We start from the raw sequence: 17,500 nt of genomic DNA on the forward strand, positions 1-17,500 counted from the left end.
CACACAGGCTTAACAGGCAAACCCAGACATTCTGTCAGAAGGCAGTATGTATTAACTGATGTTCAAATTCTTTCTGAACATCAGTGAGCCTTTCTGGGCATAACAATGGGTGTTCCACAAGGATCAATTCTTGGTCCAATTATTTTTTACTATTTATTGTTTATCAACAATATTGGATTCTGTGTAAATAACTGTAAACAGCATCTATTTGCCAATGACACTGTTGTCTATGCTGTTGCCCCCACCCTCTACCAGGATCTAACGGAGGTACAGGCTGCATTCAGTGTCCTGCAGAGAGTGTTTGTTGGGCTGAGGTTGGTGCTTAGTGCTGGAAAGGCCAAATATACAGTATGTGTTATTTACCAAATCACAGAAGAATGCAGAGGTACTCTGGGTGGAGCCAACGTGTCTCCACCTCTACATACCTTCTACATACCTACATACCTCCACTTCGACATACCTTGGGCCTTATTTCTAAAACAGGATTCATGTTAAAAGTTGGCGTAGAGATGAAACACGTGTGAAAAAACATGAAAAAACATGTTCAGGTTTATAACACAGTGCACACGCACACCGGTTTCCCATTATAAATTACAATCAACTCGAAATTTGGCGCATGTGAGCGACCGTCTTGTTGCCTTTAAAGGGTCAGCTCTAATTAAGATTCATCCACACTGACGACATGAGGACAATGACAGAAAGGCCAACTTTTTTTTAAAATTCACCTAGTGAAATTCTACGCAACAGTTTTACAACAACAAACATTTGATAACAATAATATGAAACTGCACTTGTATCTGCCAGGACTGAAACATCGAAAACGGCGTCAGTTTAAACGTAATCCGTGCTACTGTTCACCTTATTATTCATGAGAAGACATAGCATAACATAGTAACAAGTATTGTTACTCCAGGGAGGATGCTAATTGAGAACCTCCCTGGTGAAGGAGGTCCTCAATTAAGGGAAAGATGTGATGTATTACTTTTGCATTGTGTCTTTTAAGTGTTATCTTGTCATTGTGTAAACACTGTGGAGAAAGGGTGCCCTGCTCCAACAGACGCCTTGGACTTCGTGGGTTTCCCTCCCCTTGTACAAATAAATGTTGAATACATTTATGTAACGGAGAGGGCGGGGAGGGGGAGAGGGCGGGGAGGAGGGGGGGGCAGGGAGGGGAGGGGGGGCGGGGAGGGGGGGGGAGAGGGCGGGGAGGGGGGGGGGGCAGGGAGGAAGGATGTGGTAGGGAGAGCAAACAGGAGCCACCGGAGAGAAGCCCTTTGTGTGGCTGTTTCACTGCTTCCGCCCGAACCCCGACCACCATCTCCAACCACCATCTCCACTGTGCAAACGTAAACAACAAGTTGTCTTCGCTGTTCAGAGGCACGGCGCACTCAAAACATACAACATAAAACATACAACATAAAACATACAACATGAAACATACAACATAAAACAGGCACTCAGACAGATAGAAGACACTTCATTCAAAAAAGAGAATATACCCACATGTACGTAGTACACCCTGCACTAAGACAGATAGAAGATACTTCATAAAAATAAATAAAAAAGAGATTAGGTGAGGCTGCATTCTCATGTTATGCACCCAGATTGTGTCGCACTGCCAGTTTACATTAGGGATGCAACCTCAGCACATTATGTTCAAGTCAAGACTAAAAACCCATCTTTTTAATATTGCCTTTAAATGACTAAATAATTAAATTAAGATTATATAATGATTGGAGCTCTTTGAGCTTACAACGTTTGCAGGAAAAGCGCTATACAAATAAAACGTTTATTATTATTAAAAACAGAGAATATACACATGTACGTACACCCTGCCATGGGTAACAGAGACGCACGTCGCTGTATACTGATAAACATCGTAGTTAAGCTACATATACTGTAGACACCAAACACATATTGAACATATATTATGGGGCGGCTGTGTCTCAGGAAGTAGAGTCGGCGTCTAATGATCGCAAGGTTGGCAGATCGGCGGTTCGAGCCCCGGCTGACCACATGTCGAAGTGTCCTTGGGCAAGACACTGAACCCCAAATTGCTCCCAGTGAGCGGGCCGGCTGGCGCCTTGCATGGCAGCTTGCCGCCATTGGTGTGTGAATGTGTGTGTGAATGTGTGTGTGAATGGGTGAATGAGAGGCCGTTGTAAAGCGCTTTAGATATAGGCGCTATATAAGTGCAGTCCATTTACACACAGACACGCAAGACACATACATACACAGAAGCCGCTGATATGACGTTATGTAATATATTCAATTTATTTGTATAAATGTGGTCAGTATTAGAGGGAATACATAAATGAGGATACAGTGATAAAATATACACACGATGCAGACACACACACACACACACACACACTCATGTTGTGATACACACATCTGATACACACATCTGACATATCATTGCATGAAAAAGAGCCCTCACACGCGCACGCACACAACACGCGCACACACACACACATGCACACGCACACACTCACTAACTCACATGCACACACTCACTAACTCACACACACACACACACACACACACACACACACACAGGAGGGAGGGAGGGAGGGGGGCGGCTGTGCAGCGGCCTGCCTTGCCCTGGGCCTGTCCTGTCCTCAGAGCCCAGAGGAATGCCCCGCGCCCCTCCTCACCCCCGCCCCCCCCCCCCCCCCCCCCCCATGTTGTCCTAGCTGCAGCTGTCTGTCCTCCACCAGGACCCTGGGAATGTTACAGGGCCTCCGACGGACTGTCCTGCCCACACACACACACACACACAGACACAGACACAGACGCACACACACACAGACACAGACACAGACACAGACACAGACACACTCACACACACACACACCGACGCAGACGCACACACACATCGACACAGACACACACGGACAGAAGCTCATAGACATACACACACACAGACACACACACACACACACACGCACACACAGACACACACAGACACACACAGACACACACACACAGACACACACACGTCCGTCACCCAGTCCAGAAGCTTTGGTTTCAGAGGAGCGTCCCCCAGACTGTCCTGAGATCCAGCTGCATGTCCTTAGAAGTCATCTGAGGCGGAGGGGGGGGGGACGGGGACATTCCAACACACAACCCCCCCCCCCCCACCCCCCCCCCCCACCGCCCCCGATCCTGATTAAGTCATTGACCGCTGAGAGGGGACCACCAAGGCAGAGGTCAAGGGACCCCTTCAAATCCCCTTCACCTAAAACACACACACACACACACACACACACCTTGGTCCAACTGGGCTGGGTGGAGGGAGGGGTGAGATTGTTTTGGTGTGTGTGTGTGTGTGTGTGGAGAGGAGGGGGGGGGCGGGGGGGGGCTGGTCCTATGCAGAGGAGGAGACAGGAGATCCGCTCTCCCCCTCCTCTCCACACACCCCACACACCCCACACACACACTCCTCCCCCTCCTCCTCCTCCCTCTCTCTCTTCTCCTTCTCCTCCACTCGCACCTGCTGTATGATCTGGGCCTGGTGGTGCAGACAGTCCTTCAGCTTGTCCTCCGTCAGGGTGAGACGCTCCTCCAGGACCGACACCGTCTGAGAGAGAGAGAGAGAGAGAGGGAGAGAGAGAGAGAGAGAGAGAGACATAGAGAGAGAGAGGGAGAGAGAGAGAGACAGAGAGAGAGAGAGAGAGAGACATAGAGAGAGAGACATAGAGAGACAGAGAGAGACAGAGAGAGACAGAGACAGAGAGAGAGAGAGAGAGACAGAGGAATAAGTCAAAAGTAGGACAAAACAGGACTTCCCTGCATAGTATCTGTTCTACACAACAACATTTGTATCTGAATCAGGGTTTCCGGTAGAAAAATTTGCCGTCGGACATCGTGTCCGGGAAGAATTCGATTTACCGGACAAACGTGATATATTCCGGTCATCATATTAAAATATAATAAAAATTTTTTTTTTCAAAATCATATTATTTTTTTTCAAATCTAATATAGCTGTTTGTCGCGGTGATTACTGTTGTGTAGCGGCCTATATATGCCATTTAATGTCTATTTCTCATCCGATACGATTAGATGCGAGCTATATAATATATAATAATATAACATGATTTGACGCATGCGCGCTATGCCATGCGTCAAATCCAGCGCTGAACGGGCGCCTCACTGGGAACTGAACAGACAGCATCGATCAATGAACGGACTCCACATTACGTTAACTGAAGTTTGTTAAATTGTTTGGGATTAATGTGAGTTTTCTATTTTCTCTTTCCAGTTTTACCCTTTTTTTTTAAATCAATAAAACAACGTCATTTCTATAACCAGGTCTCGCTGGTTGGGAAGGCATTTCGTTTAGCTCGGGAGTATGACAATGGGGAGAACATAACTGTTTATTGAGAAACAATTGATAGGCAGTCTGGGATACGTATATAAAGAAATACCACAATGTCTAGATGTATAACATTTTATTGAACAGTAACAGTGCAAACATGTAGGCTTCTGGCGTGACACGGCTAGCCTAATTTCCGTTCATATGCCTTTTATCAGATAAAATAAAATAGAATAAAACTCTTTGAAAATAAATAGGCTTTAAATTAACTTGCAATGCGTATAGGCTAATTTCCGTTCGATGTTACAGCCTAGGCTATGCCTTTTCTCAGATAGATAGGGGATAGCCCTGTAAGCTCATACGGGTCTGTATGTCGTCCTGAAGACCGGCTGTTAGATCATATCGCTGAAGTTTGTCTCCATCTTAGTGTAAATGTTGTCCGTTTCGTTTGTTATCCTTGTTATTGTGCGATAAAGTTAAAGCGCTCCGCTTCGGGACACCATTTTCAGCTGAGCACCAAACACACAACACTGCCCGAGAGAGAAGGACCCGCCCCCTTTAGTTAGCCTATAGCCTATAGGCTAACTAAAGGGGGCGGGTCCTTCTCTCTCGGGCAGTGTTACGTGTGTGTGTTTGGTGCTCAGCTGAAAATGGTTAGAGGGAATTATTTTCACCGGACATTTATGTCCGACGAGTTTTCAATTTGTCGGACTTCAACTATATTTACCGGACAAAGACCGGTAATTACCGGTTAACGGAAACCCTGATCTGAATGTGTCTGTAACAAAGAGAGACAGAGAGAGAGAGAGAGAGAGACAGAGACAGAGACAGAGACAGAGAGAGAGAGACAGAGAGAGAGAGAGAGAGACAGGGAGAGAGAGAGAGACAGAGAGACATCTAGCCAGGTTGCCAGAGAGAGAGAGAGAGAGAGAGAGAGTGAGAGCTAAGAGCTTCACCCGTGTGAGGACGTCCAGCTGTTGGACGATGTGCTGCAGGGTGCTGCTGAGGCTCATGGGAAGGCCTGAGCGCACCTCCAGAGGGTACGTCCTGCCACCCTCCCCCTCCTCCTCCTCCTCCTCCCCCTCCTCCTCCTCCTCTGTCCTCCTCCCTCCTCTGCCACCAGGTCCAGCCTGGGTGTGTGAGTAGGTAGTTGTCCCGCCGTCCCCGAGGGCGGGGCTGGACCCGCGGCTGGCAGCGCCCCCGTGAGAAGAAGGCAACCCGACGACATGGCGACCACCGGTGTCGTCCCCCCCGCGCCGCGGAAACCCCCCGTTACTGTAGCCGTTGGCGTTCTGGAAGAGAGAGGACGGGAAATTAGTGTTACCGTCCGATTCCCAATCCATCTACGGTAGCCGTCTGACACTCTCACACACAGACACAGACACAGACACACAGACACACACACACACACACACACACACACACACACTCACACTCACACACACACACACGGCCCTGGGGAAGGGGGCGGGTGATCTCTTCACTAGTGTGCTTGACTACGCCGTACTATACGGTTGTTAAGTCGTGACGCTCTCTTCGAAATGCCTCAGTAATAATAATAATTCATTATATTTGTATAGCGCTTTCCCGAGGCTCAAAGACGCTGACAATATGGGAAAAACGGGAAAGTGCTGTGTCCCTTGTTGTATGAATAGATCCCAGTCTAAAAAAACGATTGAACTGTCATTCTACCGCTTTAGTACACTGGTGCTTTAGTACTCTGGTACGGCGGAATTTTGTATTTGGACCCAGAAATTGCTAAACGTCACGCGTGACTTCAGACTTAACAACCGAATAAAGACATCGTCCTCCTAAATACCTTTTTTAGAACCTACAACAACTACCAACAAAAGAAACATCGGACAGAGGACAGATTCCATTAGAGAACGATTAATCCCACTCCGGCAGGACCTCTAGCCTAGCCACGCTTCGTCAAGAGCTGATATCGGAAAAAAGGAGGAAGTAGCAGTAATGGCCGTGATAAAGCATGGCAGATTAATCAACCAGACTAATGCTACGGCGTAGGCCGTGTCCTCCTCTCCCCCTCCCCCTCTCACGAGACGTCTAATGTTCTGACCGTGTAGGAGAGGAGGAGAGGAGAGGAGAGGAGAGGAGGGGAGGAGAGGAGAGGAGGAGAGGAGGGGAGGAGGGGAGGAGAGGAGGGGAGGAGAGGAGGAGGAGGAGAGAGGAGGGGGAGAGGAGGGGAGGAGGGGAGGAGAGGAGAGGAGGAGGAGAGGAGGAGAGGAGGGGAGGAGAGGAGAGGAGGAGAGGAGGAGAGGAGGAGGAGGGGAGAAGGAGAGGAGGAGAGGAGAGGAGGAGGAGAGGAGGGGAGGAGGAGAGGAGAGGAGAGGAGGGGAGAGGAGAGGAGAGGGGAGGAGAGGAGGAGAGGAGGAGAGGAGAGGAGAGGAAAGGAGAGGAGAGGAGGAGAGGAGGGGAGGGGAGGAGAGGAGAGGGGAGACCTTCGGCCGGTTATGACCTGGGAGACTCGGGGAGGGTGACTCATCCTAAGCTAACATTCTAAGTTAACATTCCGGAATATTCCCTTGTGTGTGTCCTCTCTCATTCATGAGAGAATGTTGACTTAACTTTACTAAACAATAATATGATATAATGTGATTTTTCTTTTATATATATGTTACGGTACATGTGGGGAATACGGTACATGTGGGAAAACTAGGGTTAGGGTTAGGTGCTAGGGTGCTACGGTTAGGGTTAGGGTTAGGGGTAGGGTTAGACATGCCAGCATGTACCAAGTCGACGTAGCACCTAACCCTAGTTTTCCCACATGTACCGCATTCCCACATGCACCGTAACATAATGTTATATATAACATTTTAAAAAGTGATCAGTGTTTCGTGGCTCACTCGTCATGTCTGCTTGTTCACAGATGAACAGAACACCCTGGCACACTGATTTCAGATCAGTGTTCCTAACCATCACTAATGAACACACTGGTGTCTCCCACCTGCCCTCCAACGATTTTATTTTGTCCTGTACTTCCATTAGTGTAATTGGAGAGTCTAAGCGGGTTCTGGTAGTCTTTTATGGCTGACTCTAAACTTTGTAGTTTATCTTGTATGTGTCTTTGCTGTTTATCTTTCTCTATTGGACCAAAGAGATTGGAGAAGTGATTTACCCATATATCTCCATTTTGGATCGGTAGATCCTCATGTTTTTGTTTATTTAGAGTGTTCCATTTCTGTCTCTCTCTCTCCCTCTCCCTCTCTCCCTCTCTCAAACACACACACATACACCACTCTCACCTAGATCAGTGTGTCTTCACAGGCTCTGACGGACAAACACAATGTTCTAACCAGCTTCCTGTAAACGGGGGGAGGAGGGGGTGAGGGGGGGGCACAGGGTCCACGAAGAGAGACAGAGACGGAAAAAAAAGAAAGAGAGAAAAACAGACACAGGAGAAGAGGAGGAGGTAAAGAGAGGAGGAGGAGGAGATGGGGGCATGGGGGGGTGGGGGGAGGGTCACACATTCCTGGCCTAATGCATGGAGGAATCGATTCCGGCCTCGCTTCCTGTGCAGTGTCCTCACATCAAAGAGAGACTGGGGAGGGGGGGGGATGGAGGGATGAGAAGAGGAGGGCAGGAGAGGAGAGGAAGGGAGGGGGGGAGGAGGGTCCTGGACTGGAGGTGAACAAAGCTGTCAGTGTGTGAATGGGGACTCTGTTTGCGTTCTTCTCTTTCTTTCTTGTTTTTCTCTCTCTCTCTCTCTCCCCCCCCCCCCCCCCCCTGCCCCCCCCGGCCACATCTGGGCTACATCTGTTCTGCTCATTTACACTCAGCAGACCCAGACCTGACTCCCTCCCTCCATCCCTCTCTCTCTCTCTCTCTCTCTCTCTCTCTCTCTCTCTCTCTCTCTCTCTCTCTCTCTCTCTCTCTCTCTCTCTCTCTCTCTCTCTCTCTCTCTCTCTCTCTCTCTCTCTCTCTCTCTCTCTCTCTCTCTCTCTCTCTCTCTCTCTCTCTCTCTCTCTCTCTCTCTCTCTCTCTCTCTCTCTCACTTCTTCTTCTTCTCCTCTGAGTTCTCTCTCTTGCAGCAGGAAGTTTGGGAGTGATCCAGACATTCAAAGGCAGGACCATGTGCCAATCACTGTAAGTGCACGCACACGCACACACACACACACACACACGCATACAAACACACACAAACACACATACAAACACACATACAAACTTGGAAAAATAATGCTCGCTCTCTCTCTCTCTCACTCTCACACACACACACACACACACACACACACACACACAGCCTGAGGGGGCACGTCTATGTGCCATGTGGCACCGGGGGCCACGGCTCATCGCCACGGCAACCAAGGCCATCGGTGGCGGCGTGGTGCCAGCTGTGCTGTCCGGCCGGCGCGGGGGGGGGGGGGGGGCTGGGGGGGGGAGAGGCCGCCACGACACACACAGTAAACCCTCTTAGATGCAGGGTTCCTACAAGTTTCAACAAGTCACATTTAAGACCTTCTTTAGACCTTTTTTTTCGACCTCTTTGAATGGGATTTTAGACCTATTCGTGACACCATATGACAGCTTTTTGGGTTGGAGGTGAGTTTTGAGGGCCTGTTTAAATGTTGGGAGGGTGTTGGCCTGTCTGATGTGGTTGGGGAGGGCGTTCCAGAGGGACGGGGCTGCGGCTGAAAAGGCCCCATCACCCCAGGTCCGGAGCTTTGGTCCTGGTGGTCTTGAGGGTGGTTTGGTCGTCAGACCTGGGGGGGCTATTTACCTGCTTAGTATTGCTACTGCAATATCATATTACATCAGGTAACTAGACACTGAACGGGTTTGTATCACTCTGACTGTGAGACATCACCTCAAAAAACATCAAATATAACCGGTTGAAAGCTGCAATATTGAGGTCGTTACCATGGAAACGCAACGGAACCAAAACCAAACTGCCAGGGTGGGCAGCTAGCTTCCCACTGAACTAGGGGTGCAACGGTTCAGTTGGCCCACGGTTCGGTACGGTTCGGTATTTTGGGTCACGGTTTTCGGTACGGTTCGGTTCAGAAACAAACGTTCCAGACCAACTCGACCTCTGACCAAAGGCCGCGTTCGAGGCATTCACGTGGACGCTCCGGCGCTCTCAGAGCTAATTTACGAACGCGGCCAAATTGATCTTCTCGCCATAAAGCTTAAGCGTACAGTGGGCTTCCTGTATAGATTTAAATCTTGCTTTTCCTTGGCTTCCAGAAAACGTCTTGTCTCCGCCCTTTTCCTTTCACAATTGGATTATGGTGATACAGTATATAGGTTTGCTTCTCTGTCCACTTTATCCAAGCTAGACCCCCTGTATCATTCGGTTCTAAGATACATCACCAATAGTGCCTTCAGGACCCATCACTGTACACTGTATAGTCTGGTTGGATGGCCATCTCTTTCTGTCAGAAGGCTCCAACACTGGTACACTCTTGTGTTTAAAATCATCTCTGGCTTCTTACCGAATTATCTGGGCCTGAAGTTCATCCCTATACCGAGTGGCTCGGGTCTCAGGTCTCGTAGATGGCTACAATACAAGGTGCCACTTATCATGAACAATGTTGGAAGGGCAAGCTTGTCTTATTATGGCCCTTGGTCTTGGAATGACCTACAGACTACTTTTAAATTAGAGGCCCTTATTTCCATAAGTATCTTCAAGCGTAGATTAAAGGATGTGGTCACCGCTCGCTGTACCTGCTTTGGTTAGACTTCTCAATGTTTTAATCACCTTGTAAATACCCCTACCATTGTTTGTCTATTGTATTGTTGCCACTGTCTTATGTCCTGTCTTGTTATCTGAACAGTTTTTTTAAGCTACTATTTTGACCCTGTCTTGGCCAGGTCTCTCTTGTAAAAGAGGTTTTAATCTCAATGTGACTTCCTGGTAAAATAAAGGTAAAAAAAAAAAAAAAAAAAAAAAAAAAAAAAAAAAAAAAAACGAAAACCGAAAACCGTCACGGTTCACTAGTGAATTGAGCCGTGGAACGCAAACCGTACCGTCCGTAAAAAAACCGAGAACCGTTGCACCCCTACACTGAACTGAGATCAGAAACCTCTAGTTCCTACAGATGTGGACGAGCCCCCGATCCAGTCAGATCAACGACTTGCAGAAACAGTTAATTAAACACACGTCAACACTATAAATGGACTGACTTCTATAGCGGCTTATTCCAAAGCGCTTTACAACGGCCTCTCATTCACCCATTCACACACACATTCACACACCAGTGGCGGCAAGCTACCATGCAAGGCGCCGGCCCGCTCACTGGGAGCAATTTTGGGGTTCAGTGTCTTGCCCAAGGACACCACGACACGTGGCCACTCGGGGCTCGAACCGGCGATCTGCCAACCTTGCGATCATTAGACGCCGGCTCGACCTCCTGCGCCACAGCCGCACCTATATGTCAACAACAACAACCAGTGAACGGGTTTCGAGAGCGGCACGTTGCGACAGTCCGTCCCAAGATGCCCTTCTTTCAGGGAGCAGATCTAATAGCCTCACTGTCTGAATCACAAAATAATTACCAACCATTGCCGGCATTATTCGTAAACAATATGAGCCTTGACAAGAGGACGTTTCATCTTAATTTAGGGGCTTCTGATCGTCAGGCCCACCATGCCTTATATGGTGTTGTGCCATGCCCTTATATGGTGTTGTGCCATGCCTTATATGGTGTTGTTCCATGCTCTTATATGGTGTTGTGCCATGCCTTATATGGTGTTGTGCCAGTCTGAACATTCTGTCCCCAGTGCTGACATGGACACAGGTGGGCACTTAGCCTTGTAACAGATTCACCGCCAACGAGCAGCCTTACCCGATACCCCGTTAACGCCAACGACCCAATCATTCATGTCAGCCCCGGCAGCCGCTAGGGGTGGCCCTCCGTCCCGCCCCTCTGATTGAGAATATTGATGAGCTCTTTCAGCCGAGTGTGTCTGAGAGAGGAGGAACAATAGGCCAATCAGACCACTCTTCTTTGGTTCTTTGTTTTGTCGCTGCTGGATAGGCGGTACAGGACGTAGAGGATTAGACAGACCACAGGCCTTGGTAATGGAGTCTAGAAGACATTAGTTCTCATTGAATTGGTTTAAGACTCTCTACACAGGCTAGCATTGCTGTGAGTGTAAACGTTTCTAGATTTCAGAAGAGTTGTAATTGTATTACTGGTGCAAAAAAAGACAGTTGTCAGTTGGGCAGATGCATACGGGAAAAAACAGAGATGTGGAATGTGCGACCGACTTGTCTGTGGATGTCTGGCACACAGAAACATCTGAAGCTTTGTTCTGGATGTTTAATCTGGAGCAGGAGAGCCGACCGACTCGGCTGTGGACTTGATGCCTGATGCACGTGTGAAGGCAAAGGAAAGGACTGTGTATCTACTTTCATTTCTTGAATAATAATACAACTTTCATTTCCTAAATAATAAATACACTTTAACAAATGACTGGTATTTAGACCTTCTTGCATACATTTATGTGTATTTTCTTTATGTGTATTTTATGTGTATTTTATTTTTTTTACATTTATTACATTTCTTTTGACCTTTTATCAAGCATTGATTTCACATTCGACCATAGTTTGAAATACTTGTTTACTGTTTTTTTTTTTTTTATAAACGGTTATTGAGCCCAGCTGCATATAATGTGCTTTTCTTTGTGCTATTTTCGGCCACATAATTTCGGTTGCCAAACTTTCGGTGGTTTCATCCATAACTGTAATGATTCTTACATCCTAATTAAACACAACCAGTGCTTTATGTGTTGCACGGTATCGACCCAACTCAATGGTCACACTGAAATCACTAAGGTCAAACAAGGACGTCCTCAGATGTCCCTCAGGAGGGGCGTGGTCAGTAATGAGGGTGTTACACACGCAGAGGGGAGCGCCGCCAAGATAAAGATGTGTTTGTTGTACTGTATGTGTGTGTGTGTGCGTGGGTGTGTATGTGCAGGTGGGTGGTTGTATGTGTACGTGTGTGTGTGTGTGTGTGTGTGTATGTGTGTGTGTGTGCGTGTGTGGGTGTGTATGTGTGTGTGTGTGCGTGTGCGTATCTGTGGGTGGTTGTGTGTGTGTGTGTGTGTGTGTATGTGCAGGTGGGTGGTTGTGCGTGCGTGCGTGCTTGCGTGTATGTGTGGGTGGTTGTGTGTGTGTGTGTGTGTGTGCCTCGTCTGCTGATGGGGAAGGGAACATGTCCTAGTACAGGATGCCCTGTAATGCCATTAGACTCGGCCTCCTAGTACAAGGAAATCCTTATTGAAATCAAAGGAGACATTAGGACATTAGCCTCCCCCCCTTAACCCCACCCACTCTCTCTCTCTCCAAAACACACACGGACGCGCATGCACGCGCACACACACACACACACACACACACCCACCCACACACACCCCCCCCCCCCCCCACACACACACACACACAGGTCATTTTCAAAATGTTTTTCTTTTGAACAGGGCAGATCAAAGCGGGGGCAGTGAGTACCTGGTGGAGGGAGGCTGGTTAATGGAGTTAAGACGCCTCCCCAGGCCCGCGGCCCACAGCGCAGCACCACTATGGTTCATATTAGCCAACACGTGCTGCCTGGCTTCCTAGGACATTACCCAGGGATCATTCACCAGAGGACAAATGGATTCAGGAAACCACACAAATGTGATATTGATCCCCAACCTCTTCTCACCCCCGAGTGTTTGAGACTCCAGAGTGTTTTCAGTTACTCACAGGATACGTTGTCTTAAGGAGGTAAAGCTCTACTAGGCCAGGGGTCACCACCCATTCGGTTGTTAAGTCGTGTAAGACGTGTTTCCGGGTCCAACGTTGGCTGAGGCGCTCTCTTCGAAACGCCGCAGTAATAATAGTAATTCGTTATATTTGTATAGCTCTTTGACCGAGGCTCAAAGTGCTTTACAACGGCCTCTCATTCACCCATTCACACACACATTCACACACCAATGGCGGCAAGCTGCCATGCAAGGCGCCGGCCCGCTCACTGGGAGCAATTTTGGGGTTCAGTGTCTTGCCCAAGGACACTTCGACATGTGGCCAGCCGGGGCTCGAACCGCCGATCTGCCAACCTTGTGATCATTAGACGGCGACTCTACCTTCTGAGACACATTGCGATGCACAATGCACAGCTAGCTTGTTATGCTAAACCCTCTCCATGACTCCTGTCCTCCTGTCAGCAGGAAGTACTTTGACACAATAACAAGGATGTGTATCACGCCAGAGATGAAGAGCCACAATTTCTGGCACGCCGGAGCGATATCAAAATACAGCGTCCTGTTAAAAGTAGGCCACTTCCTGTGCGGGGAAACCAACAGCAACAGCTGTCCCCCTCACCTTTGACGTCGGACAGGAAGTCAAGGGGACAGGTAACAGGAAAGTCAAGGGAACAGGTAACAGGAAGTCAGGGGACAGGTAAAGCTTTGAGAGACGCTCGACTCGAGCTCTGTTTCCTCTTCAGCTTTCCAAATAACGGATCAGGGTTAGGCAGCGGGCGGTGAGAGGGATCACTTTACATTTATTACCAGTCGTGCCTCACACACACACACACACACACACACACACACACACACACACACACACACACACACACACACAGAGTCTGAGGGGGCATCTCTCTCTCTCTCTCTCTCTCTCTCACGCACACACTGAAAAACATCTCCAGCTGATGTGATCTGGATCTGAGCCTTTGTGCTATTAGAGTCTATTATACTTTAGAAAAGCTTGTTTTGAAAGAACAGGAAACCAAAGATGTGGCCCTGAGGAAGTACAAGGACTCTCTCTCTCTCTCCTCTCTCTCTCTCCCTCTCTCTCTCTCCCTCTCTCTCTCTCCTCTCTCTCTCTCTCCTCTCTCTCCTCCCCCCCCCCCCCACCCCCACTTGTCTCATACCTCTGCGCTGCCTCCTCCCACACACACAGGCAAAAATATCCTCCTGCTCCACAGATGCCATGAAAACAGACTCTTTCATAACTGGTTGAGTCTCTAAGAGGTGATGTCATATTGTGAGTGTGACCGTGGCAGAGAGCACTCCAGAACAGGAACAGTGAACAACTGGGCACAGAAATCAAAACAGCGGTGAATGTTGTTGTTGTCAGTACATGAAGAGAGTGAGAATAAAGCGCATTTAATTTTTTTCTACCGGCAAAACGACTACGTTTGTCCTGTTATTGCCGTCACTCCTACAATACTAGCGTATCCTGATGTGATTTAGAAAATGTAAGGATACTGGGCGGTAGAACGCACATATCATTTAGAAAAGTCATGAAAGGAGGGTCCTGACATTTGATCGAGTGCAAAGATATTAAATTTTTTCTTTACTCACATGTACTCACTCATGGCTGTTGTAGTGTTAAAGAATGCGATACTGCTTTAATGGTAGGTAAAATAGGCATGGCTGTTGTAGTGTGTTGTTGAATGCCAGCTCTATTAAAAGCACCAGGGAAGACTATTCATGAAAACCTGTGACATCGCCTCAGCTCTTGTCAACATTGAGTAACGTGGTAAATACCTAAATACCTTCGTCCTGAGAGGAACAGAGACTGTTGTTCTGTTAGGGGTTGGTGGTTAGGGGGTAGTGGTTGTGGAGAAAATGTTCATTAACGTGGTGGGGGTGGGGGGTGGTAAACCGCTGTCGCTCCGGCCTTTGCGCGAGCCTGCTCGTACACTTTCTGCAACAGCACGAGCAGCAAAAAAAGACAAGGAAAAAAAGAAGGCTCAGTCAAAGCCCGGACCGTAACCCAATAGAGATGCTGTGGAATGACCTCAATATTATTACACCAAACATGCTGAGAATATGGCTGAGCTGAAGCAGCTCTGTCAGGAAGAATGGTCCAAAGTTCCTCCTGAACGTGGTGCAGGTCTGATCGCTGCCAAAGGAGGTTCCACCAGTTATTAAATCCAAGGGTTCACTTAAATGGTAAATGGACTGACTTATATAGCGCCTTATTCCAAAGCGCTTTACAACGGCCTCTCATTCACCCATTCACACACACATTCACACCAATGGCGGCAAGCTACCATGCAAGGCGCCGGCCCGCTCACTGGGAGCAATTTTTTTAGTTCAGTGTCTTGCCCAAGGACACTTCGACATGTGGCCAGCCGGGGCTCGAACCGCCGATCTGCCAACCTTGCGATCATTAGACGCCGGCTCTACCTCCTGCGCCACAGCCGAGTATAATAGAACTTAAAAATGTGAATATAGAACAAATAAAACTTGGTATGGCACGACACTATACCGTATCTTTTTAAACATGTAACTATCATTCAAAGGATGAATTGAATGACATGCAACATGATGACATCAACTCTTATGTTTACTGATTGCACTGTTGACCCGTCACTAGTACTGTAATTGATCCCACTGGGGGCAATTCATTTGTAGCTTTACTCCTCATTCCGACACCAACAACATACAACAGGACAATGTCATGTCAAGCCACCTTTTAGTTGTGCAAAAAATAAATAAATAAAAGAAAAACTACTGGACTAAGAACAGTGTATGAGACACTATGATGGTTCAGGAGGGCCTTTGTCGAGCAGCGAGTTTGTGCGGGAAATGAAAAGGTGACTATTATCCTCTGCTGCACTCCGTATTCTGACATCAGAGTGAACTAACCCTCAATTAAGCCTCTCCTGAAGGAGGTGTATGAGTCACACGGCAGACGGGTCATCATGTGGGGGATAGGGGAATTGGATAAGCCTGCTGAATGGCGCTCTTTAAAAGGCCCACTCCATAGCTACATGTTTGTGTTCAGTTGTAACTGCTGTTGTTGTTGACGTCTACTCTCTTCTGTGGGTAAGCGTTGCTGCTCACAGTTAGGGATGGAAGAAAGGGCTTGGTCAAACTGACTATTCACTATTTCGAGGTGCTCGGTTGGGTTAAAGTGGAACTGTAAAGTGTTTTTGGCAATGTTGCCATAGCTGGCTTGTTGGATGTTTTGGTTTATATAGGGGGCGGCTGTGGCTCAGGAGGTAGAGCCCCCGTCTAATGATCGCAAGGTTGGCAGATCGGCGGTTCGAGCCCCGGCTGGCCACATGTCGAAGTGTCCTTGAACAAGACACTGAACCCCAAATTGCTCCCAGTGAGCGGGCCGTCGCCTTGCATGGTAGCTTGCCGCCATTGGTGTGTGAATGTGTGTGAATGGGTGAATGAGAGGCTGTTGTAAAGCGCTTTGGATAAAGGCGCTATATAAGTGCAGTCCGTTTACCATTTACTGCAGGCAACAGAGGCAGACCTCTGCCTTAAAAGGCAGGCCGTAGCGTAACTCACTTAGACTTGATAGCTTGGATGTTTAGGTTAAACTGCAACTCACTTTTGCTGTCATTGATGATGTTGTTATTGTTGTTGTTTACATTTGCTTGGCATATAATAATAATAATAACTTTATTTGTATAGCGCTTTTCCTGCAAACGTTGCAGCTCAAAGTGCTTTAATCATTATATCATCTTAATTTAATTATTTAGTCATTTAAAGGCAATATTAAAAAGATGGGTTTTTAGTCTTGACTTGAACATATGTGCTGAGGTTGCATCCCTAATGTAAACTGGCAGTGCATTCCACAATCTGGGTGCATAACATAAAATGAGAATGCAGAATATGTGAAAACAGCACTTTAATTCATTCGCTTATTTTATTTTTTTAGGTTTAGATTTCTAACAGTTGATATTGTTGTTGTTGTTGTTGTTGTTGTTGTTTACATCCTACAGCTGGTGACGGGGGCTGAACCGGCTGCCCTCGGCGTGACCATGAGCAACCCTGGATGGGGTCCAGAGGAGCTGCAGCTCCCCTCGTTATGTAACGGCGTCATGTGAAGATGAGTCATCACAGTATGTGTGTTAAACAGAGGTTAAGAAGAGAAGAAGAGGCTGTGTTGTTGAGAGAGTCTCTCTCTCTCTCTCTCTCTCTCTCTCTCTCAAAGCTGTGTATCTCTCTCTCTCTCAAAGCTGTGTATCTCTCTCTCTCTCTCTCTCTCTCAAAGCTGTGTATCTCTCTCTCTCTCTCTCAAAGCTGTGTATCTCTCTCTCTCTCTCTCAAAGCTGTGTATCTCTCTCTCTCTCTCTCTCTCAAAGCTGTGTATCTCTCTCTCTCTCTCTCTCAGCTGTGTATCTCTCTCTCTCTCTCTCTCTCTCTCAAAGCTGTGTATCTCTCTCTCTCTCTCTCTCTCTCTCTTCTCTCTCTCTCTCTCTCTCTTCT

At 47.8% G+C, this 17,500-nt stretch overlaps 2 protein-coding genes across 2 annotated transcripts in view; one reads left to right on the forward strand and one right to left on the reverse strand.

Moving 5' to 3' along the window:
• egln2 (egl-9 family hypoxia-inducible factor 2) overlaps positions 1-17,500 on the forward strand; it is a 646,007-nt gene that overhangs the window by 372,861 nt on the left and 255,646 nt on the right. The window lies entirely within an intron of this gene.
• poc1b (POC1 centriolar protein B) overlaps positions 3,031-17,500 on the reverse strand; it is a gene marked incomplete at both ends in the record, with an annotated part of 50,672 nt that continues 36,202 nt past the window's right edge. The window contains 3 exons of the mRNA XM_080544780.1: positions 3,031-3,087; positions 3,497-3,583; positions 5,449-5,610. Coding sequence (XP_080400906.1) covers positions 3,031-3,087; positions 3,497-3,583; positions 5,449-5,610 — 306 coding nt within the window. The remainder of the gene's footprint in view (positions 3,088-3,496; positions 3,584-5,448; positions 5,611-17,500) is intronic.

The sequence above is a fragment of the Nansenia antarctica genome (assembly GCF_963989245.1).
Source record: "Nansenia antarctica genome assembly, chromosome: 14".
Taxonomy (NCBI): Eukaryota; Metazoa; Chordata; class Actinopteri; order Argentiniformes; family Microstomatidae; genus Nansenia; species Nansenia antarctica.